The following is a 7,959-nucleotide window of genomic DNA, read 5'->3' on the forward strand; positions in this document are numbered from 1 at the left end:
AACAGCTTCAAAGACAAGACTTTCGTCGTCACTTCTTTCGAGCTTCATCGCTTGAATTAGTTAATTAATTAATTAATTGATAAAGCCAATTCAATAGATATTATACACAAAGTTTGTTCTTCTGAGATACAACTTCAACAACAAACAACTGCAACAATGAAATGCTAGTATGAGTCCAGTGCTACAGATGCGTTCCTTTATACAGTGTCTGTCAATTCCACGTCTGGTTCATTTCATACATTTTGCTTAGCCATCATCTACTTTACCTATTAATTAATTAAAGAGACATTTCGGAGATTTGCGTTAACGTAACGTTTCAGAAACGCGCGCTAACGTACATTTGCGGCAAAAAGCAATGGCTGCATGCGCTGATGGAAGTGACAAGAACGCGAATTAACTGCAACGCAAAGTTACAGTTGAGTCCATTTTTACGACAGGGCCCCCTTCCGGTGTGTGGTAAAAACAACTGTTCATACGTGGTCTGTCGCACATGAACACGGCTAAAAGGATAAAGAGGCGAGCGGTATTGGTGTCCGGATCTGTTTCGGCGTCCACCGCGTGAAGGTGTCGATGTCACGTGATGTTACACGTGATGGTGAGAAAACCTTCTTCAGCGTCACGTTAGAAAAGCGTTGCCCGCTTGATAAGTATGAGTAAGTTGTGCATAAGTGTTTCAGCTACTGAACCAAACAGCACGCTTTGCAAACTGCGATCTACGGTAGGTAATCGAGAAGTTGAAGCCCCGATCGAAAAAGTTACAAAAGCGTCCGATAGAATTTATCATTTAATCAGTTAACAGTGTATGTAAGCATATGTCGTTCTGCAAATGCGTCAAATGTCTCAATTTGATTGTTGGTAACCAACAATCAAAGGTGTATGTATGCTGGGCGCAATTTACTAGCGCATGTGGCCGAAATGTTCCTCTAATTACTAGTCATAGTTATCATCCGGTTGAGTTCAAAGTCCAAACGATTACGTCATCATTTTTCCGGGTTCTAGTAGTAATTGCAATCAGGTGCAGAAAACAACAGCTCTGCGTGATCAGCCTACGGACTCTATGCTGTACCGACTCCACAAGCAAAAAGAGTTGTTGAAGGCGTGGTCTATAGATAATTAAGTTAAGTTAAGTACGTCATGTATGTCTAAATGAGAAAGCCTACCAGCTGGTTGCGGTGCACACGCCAATATCAACGTCGCAGAGAAGCCACTTGTTTTCAGTCAACGACGAGCTTGTGTTGGGAGTGCGCGATTCGTAGAGATGGAAAAGCTACAGGAAGAGCACGAAGGAAACCAAATGAGAGACCCGGAAGCAGACAAGAAGCTGAGAACGTGCAAGATTGTCAACGTTGTGCTTGTCGTTGTCATTGTCGTTCTCGTCTTGGTTATCTGCATTGCTATACCGTTAGCTGCAAAGAAAAGTGGTGGGTTGTTGCAGACCGCCTGTAGCTACTTTCGTGCCTGCATGCATACATGTCTAGATAGATAAATATATCTACTCTAGACATTTTAAACTGTAGTACTGTATACGTAGTGCGCATGCTTTCTTTCTCGTTGTAGACGACGATGACAAGTCTAGCACTACAGGATCTACTGACAGTAACGGCCAGACGCCGCTTCCTCTGGAAAGGGTGGTGCAACCTTGCAACATCAGTTCTCTCCGCAGAAGGGATGTCCAAGACGTCATCATCGTGGGCGGAGGTCCTGCGGGAACGTTCGTCGGTTATCGTCTCAAAACAGAAACCCCACAATACAAAGTTCTACTACTGGAAGCGACCAACCGCATCGGAGGACGACTGTATTCGGTAAATTTGCCGGGCATTGACTTTAACGTTGCGGAACTTGGAGGAATGCGTTTCATTCCGGACTCTCAGCCTTACATTACAAAAGTCATCAAGGAAATGAATATTTCTCACAAGCAATTTTTAATGGATGAAGAAAACGATGCCAGACCATATTTATTTCGCGATATATTTGTTCAGCAGAAAGATTTAAAGACAGCAGGCAAAGCTGCTTACAAACTGAACAAGGAAGAAGAAGATCTAACTCCTAGCCAAGTTTCAGAGTAAGTTATAGACGTGGCAAAATCGTTAGTGTCTACATACTTTAGTAAGTTGAGACAAACGTTTTCAGTTTGGTGTTTGAGGCTAACGTACCACCAGATCAGAGACATTTGAGTCCAGATGAGATGATGACAGTCGATGGATATCCTCTACTCCATTACGGGTAATCTAGTTATTTATTACAATATAATACTGCCTAACTAAGCATGGGTGGATGCAACTGCTAAATGTTTATCTTTAGGACGGTGAATACTTACAACTTAGCCAATGCCAGTGATGACGCACACAATTATGTCATAGCCGGAAATGGATATTCGGATATTTATACCAATTACAACGCTGCTAACTCCATTGGAGACACCAATGATACTTCTCGTGGTAACGCTTATAGAGCACCGGATGATGGTATGGAGACAATACCAATAAAAATGGCAGAACATTTTGAAACATTGGGCGGCAGGTACGGTTCTATATACATTTCTGTCATCTATTAGTGTGTAGTAGTCTTTACAATTACATTTTCTATAGTCTAACAAGTTTGTGCAACTTGTTATTCGTTTTGTGCATGTGTATATGAGTGCGGTGCATGCATCGGCGCGTGATTGCGTGCACAAACAGATTAGGTCTGGAAGATAAATTTCAGAAATGTAAAGGCAAGAGCTAGAGAAGAAAGAAGGGAAGACAGTGAGAGAGAATTGGAACACACATGTACTGTCAGAAGTCAGAAGAGACATGATTGACCGAGATTGGATAGATTGATTTCAACTAACTTGTTGTTGCAGTTAATTAATTAGTCTAAACTTTACCTACCTTAATTAATGCGCTAAACCTATCTCTATACGTTTAGAATCGAGAAGAATACAACTGTAACTGCAATAGACGAGTGTGAGTTTCTAGACGGGCAAAAAGTGTATATTTTGACAACTTACAACTACGAGACGCTGGAGACGGTAACTCCTGCATTGTTTTTCTCGACTGACAAATGACATCGATGTCTTATATACACATGCACTTTGATTACGTTAATTAGGCTATATTATGTTTTCTTCAGGTACAGTACATTGCTCGTAAAGTTGTTTTGGCTGTGACGAGATCTCAATTGAAGAGAATACATTGGGATGCATTGTGGACATCTCCAAAGAGGGAATTAGTTGATGCGGTAATAAGTCATCAAGCCGCTAAAATATTTTTTGCGTTTGAAGAGCCATGGTGGCGCAAAGAGAGTCTGCAATACTTAAATCTGACGCAAGGTCGTTCCATCTCTAGCCTTCCTAGTAGACAGACTTATTACTTCACTGCACCAAATCCAGCTGTCAGCAACCGCTCGTTCATCATGCTTTACAATGACGGCCAGTTTGCTAAATTCTGGAAAGCTTTGGCTTCTGACTCTTTCAACAAGTTTCGCACTTCTAATTCGGCCATATTTCCTATGACTGACACTCTGGTAAAGGAAGTAGTCAAAGAGTTGGCTCTCAACCACAACACAACAGAGGACGTCATTGGTCAGCCATACTTTGGATGGATTATGGTGTGGGACAATGATCTGCTACCAAGACACGTTGAAGGATACGGTCCTTACATGCCAAGTGAGATACAAACATATACATGCACTTATACACGTACATGCATGTATTAAATAAATAACTATCAGGTTGTCCGTTTTGATTCTGGTCACAATTATAATTATTGTAGTAGCTACAAATGCTTGCTTGAACAACCATGCATGCAAATTAATTAAGCGACACCAAGTGTTGTGTCTTTCTTCTTCTTCTTAATAAATTGGGTAGCAGCGTGACCATTTTTTTGACTTTTTCTTCATGATATCATCATCTTGACTTTACATCATAGAAATGTTTGTAGCTATAGATATATTATACCCATGCATGCACATGCACTTGCATACAAAACTTATAATCATTAATAATTTGAAAAATTGAAATTTTTAGGTGAGGCATGGACTTTGTGGGCTCCCGGATACAACTACACAGAAGAAACGACAAAGATTATTAAATTGGACGAGAACCAGAACATCTTCATATGTGGATCGGTTTACTCCATTCAGCAAGGGTGGGTAGAAGGTGCACTCGAGCATGCTGATACAATGTTGACAACTTATTTCAACATTTCTTCCTACCTAACGCAATCTGGAGTGCAAGAGATGAAAGAATCGTTTTACGGCAAGAGAAGAATCCCATTTTATCCCTAACGTATGGATCTCTCTAGTCTAGACGCAACAGCATAGATAGTTAGGAGACATAGTTTTGCTGTCTACCAGTTGTTAGCTAGTTCTGTTCTAGCTAGTAGTTCTACTTCTGTCAGCTATAGATTCAACGTGTCTTTGTTTGTCTGCAGTAACTAATTAGCAATCTCTATCGAGGTGACGAAGTTTCTCACAGGTCCCGGATAAACAGCTAAACAATGCGCACGCGCAGTTCCATTCACCTACTGTCTGTTCTGTTTGCTACTTGCGCGTTGCAAGTAGCAACAAACGAAGACGATAGTAGTTGTTCTTTTGATCTTATGAAAGCCTGTCGATCGTCTGTGTCCGCTGTGATGAAGGCAGTTCGCGTCTCTGAGTTTGGAGGTGTTAGTGTGCTCAAGATGAAAGAAGACGTGATCATACCGTCACCTGGACCGAATGAAGTACAGCGAGATGCTGTTTACAGACTCGATTAAATTTTCAGTTTGTACGATTTGATGTCCGGCTCTTTTTTCTTTGTTGAATTAACGTGTGTGTGTGTGTGTGTGTGTGTGTGTGTGTGTGTGTGTGTGTGTGTGCACGTGCGTGTGGAGAAAGACCATCCAGGACCTTGCAGAGTTTCAGGTTCAAGTCACGGTGATGGCAAGCTATGGCACAATTTCCTTAAGCAAGAAACTTACACACAATTGCTTCTCTCGACTCAGGAGTATAAATGAGTACCTGGTCATTGACTGGGGTGGACAAGACCGCTGGCTTGGCAGTAACATCATGCAGCAGACGGGTACTTGTGGGCCTTGGTGTCCAGTCCCAGAGTTGCGCCATAGTCAGTGCACTTGGAAGACTTTGGCCAAGCTCCAGGTGGATTGTAGCACTGGCCCTAAGCCTCCAAGTAGTGCACAGAGGCCCTGCCTGTAGAGGCACAGGGGCTATCACTGCAACTGACCTTAGGGTTGACGTCAAATGATGTCGAGGGCTTGACATTTGTCCATTTTTTGTCCATTGTGTGTGTGTGTGTGTGTGTGTGCGCACGCGCATGTGTGTGTGTGTGTGTGTGCACACGCGTGCATGCATGCGTGTGTGTGTGTGTGTGTGTGTGTGTGTTGTGCGTATGCGTGTGTGTGTATGTGTGCGTGCGTGTGCATGTCTCATTTTGTGTGTTAACTTGCATTTGTGCACTAATTTTGTTCTTAGCCGTTGAACTCATTTAATTAATTGAATGTGGCTTTTTTGTTGTTGAATCGTTATGTATGAAATATTTGTTATGTTTAGGTACTCGTGCGGGTCCATGCAGCTGGAGTGAACCCTGTCGAAACTTACATTCGTTCTGGGAAGTATCCGGCTCTTCCAAATTTGCCTTATACTCCTGGAAATGATGCAGCTGGAGTAGTTCATTCTGTTGGGTCGAAAGTGTCACAATTCAAAGTACTGCATGCATATTGTGAATTGATGTAATCAACTAACACAATCAATTTTTTGTTCAGAAGGGAGACAGAGTGTTTACCCAACTGTGTACTGGAGCATATGCCGAGTTTACAACTGCTGATCAAAATTCAGTGTTTGATCTGCCAGAAAGACTGTCGTTTGCCCAAGGAGCTGCACTTTCTATTCCATATCGAACGGCTTATGTTGCTCTTAAAAGGCTAGCAAATGTGTAATCTATTAGGTGGATGGAAGTTGTAGTGCATTCATTGTACTATTGGTAATTGACAGATGAAATTTATTTATTTATGCTGTTGCAGAGTTCAGGCTCGTGCATCGGAAACCGTTCTAATTCATGGCGCCACTGGAGGAGTAAGTGTGTCCTTTGTTGTTTTTATGTATTTGTTAAGGGATTCTTCTGTTTTTTAGGTCGGAATTGCAGCTATTCAGTTTGCTCGAGCATATGGTATGACTGTGTTTGGTACCGGTGGCTCATCACAGGGTTTAGAGATGGCCCTTCAAAATGGTGCTCATAAAGTATTTAATCATAAGGAGTCCGGATATCTGGATCTAATTAGAGTAAATTTTGATTTAATGTTATATTTAAATATCGGCTCATTACGATTCCGTTGTCTTGTCAAACGTGTAGGAAGCTACAAATGATGATGGCGTTGATGTTATTCTTGAAATGCTGGCTAATGTGAACTTGGGGGAGGATCTCAAATTGCTGAAAATGGATGGCCGAGTGGCTGTATGATATCATAGTCAGCATACATCTCAGATCCAATTTCATTCCAATGTGTAGGTGATAGGAAATCGAGGAACTGTCGAAATAAATCCTCGTGAAACGATGACAAAACGGCTTGCAATTATAGGTGTTGGAAGATTTACTGATGTAATTTATATTTTAGGTTATATTGATCACGTTACCCGTATGTATACATGCTGTATTTAGGAAGAAGTGAAAGAAGCAATGGCTGCTGTGGTTGGCGGTATAGATCAGGGTTGGATAACACCACTGGTTGGTAAAGAGTATCTACTAGAAAACGTCACTGAAGCTCATCGAGATATAATTGATGGCAATGCGAGAGGCAAAATGGTGTTATTGGTTCCGTAGCATTGTTGTACTGTGCACAGAGTCATGGTTGGTGACTCTTCGAAAAGGAACTCGTTGTTTGAACATTCACAATTTTTTGGTTCGGTGGTTTTCTTACCAGTGTAATACATTGTACAACTGAAGTTACCATATGTGCACTGCATGCACAAAATTTGAGGTTTTCGATCCTGAAAATGTATGAATAACAAGAAATGCATGTTTACCAATCAAGGAGTGGGATATTCGGATTGGTTTGACAAACAGATGAAAAGCTATGTGAAATATGATCGCATAGTGTGACAAACCAGATTATTAAATATGTAATTATTGACTTGTTTTGCATTTTAATTAATTAATATTTTAATTATTTATTAATAAGCAAGGTCGCACATATGGAGACTTCTACGATTTGTTGATATCTGTAACCTTTGAAACAGTCGATATCCGTCGTTCAGTAATGACTTGACCTCTAGACAGTGGAGTCAGTGAAGAGTGTGTCTAAAGTAGTACATGTACAGTAGTACGTGTACTGTATGTGGGGGTTACAGACCCTGTGTGGGTGGGGATAATTAGTGTTACAGGACCGGCTTACATACATTTAATTAATTAAAGTGTTTATTAATAATTATTATTATTAATGAACCAATCAGAATGCTTAAAGGTCACGTGACGTATTCTGACTTCCCGACCTTTTCAGACTTGACGTTAAACTATACTCCAATCGAACACCCTAACCCGCCTTTCTCATCTTTCCCCTCTGGAAAAGTCCCAATCGAATATGCGTTACCCTTCATATGCTTGCAGGCTTGTGTGTGGGTGTCTCTAATAATCCTAAGCTACATTCTCAACCACTTTCTCAATCTCGCTGCAGCCACACCCCCGTCACTAAAAACTTAATTAATCTGATCTAATTGATCGTTTCCAGCAGCATTTTTGCTGCACCTTTGCAGCTGTAACTTGCTTTTCTATCTGCATTCATACCTCATGGATGTCATGTCATGTAAAATCCGCATGAAAGTCATGTTTTGGCTCGTAAATCTACAGCTCATGACAAACGCATGAGCAACGGTTCCCGCATAAGAATAGCAAATGAATGCTCATATGCATGGATTGGAACAGGCCATGTCTTATGAGATTGTGGTTTGTACTCATGAATATTCTTAGTAGGCCATTGGATACCATGC

At 41.2% G+C, this 7,959-nt stretch overlaps 2 protein-coding genes across 2 annotated transcripts in view; both read left to right on the forward strand.

Moving 5' to 3' along the window:
* The first annotated feature begins 1,175 nt into the window (after nucleotides 1-1,175).
* On the forward strand, nucleotides 1,176-4,441 carry LOC134190545 (achacin-like). Its single transcript, XM_062658997.1, has 7 exons — nucleotides 1,176-1,421; nucleotides 1,558-2,062; nucleotides 2,131-2,223; nucleotides 2,302-2,520; nucleotides 2,908-3,010; nucleotides 3,112-3,646; nucleotides 4,007-4,441. Exons 1-7 carry the CDS (start codon nucleotides 1,259-1,261, stop codon nucleotides 4,264-4,266), a joined length of 1,878 nt encoding a protein of 625 aa, XP_062514981.1. The 5' UTR covers nucleotides 1,176-1,258; the 3' UTR covers nucleotides 4,267-4,441.
* Nucleotides 4,442-4,478: 37 nt separating this feature from the next.
* LOC134190546 (quinone oxidoreductase-like) overlaps nucleotides 4,479-7,959 on the forward strand; it is a 3,709-nt gene continuing 228 nt past the window's right edge. Inside the window, exons 1-8 of the mRNA XM_062658998.1 lie at nucleotides 4,479-4,703; nucleotides 5,530-5,682; nucleotides 5,742-5,899; nucleotides 6,000-6,051; nucleotides 6,109-6,258; nucleotides 6,329-6,430; nucleotides 6,485-6,574; nucleotides 6,635-7,959. The exon at nucleotides 6,635-7,959 is cut by the window's right edge and continues 228 nt beyond it. Coding sequence (XP_062514982.1) covers nucleotides 4,479-4,703; nucleotides 5,530-5,682; nucleotides 5,742-5,899; nucleotides 6,000-6,051; nucleotides 6,109-6,258; nucleotides 6,329-6,430; nucleotides 6,485-6,574; nucleotides 6,635-6,796 — 1,092 coding nt within the window. The 3' untranslated portion in view covers nucleotides 6,797-7,959. The remainder of the gene's footprint in view (nucleotides 4,704-5,529; nucleotides 5,683-5,741; nucleotides 5,900-5,999; nucleotides 6,052-6,108; nucleotides 6,259-6,328; nucleotides 6,431-6,484; nucleotides 6,575-6,634) is intronic.

The sequence above is a fragment of the Corticium candelabrum genome, chromosome 15 (assembly GCF_963422355.1).
Source record: "Corticium candelabrum chromosome 15, ooCorCand1.1, whole genome shotgun sequence".
Classification (NCBI taxonomy): Eukaryota; Metazoa; Porifera; class Homoscleromorpha; order Homosclerophorida; family Plakinidae; genus Corticium; species Corticium candelabrum.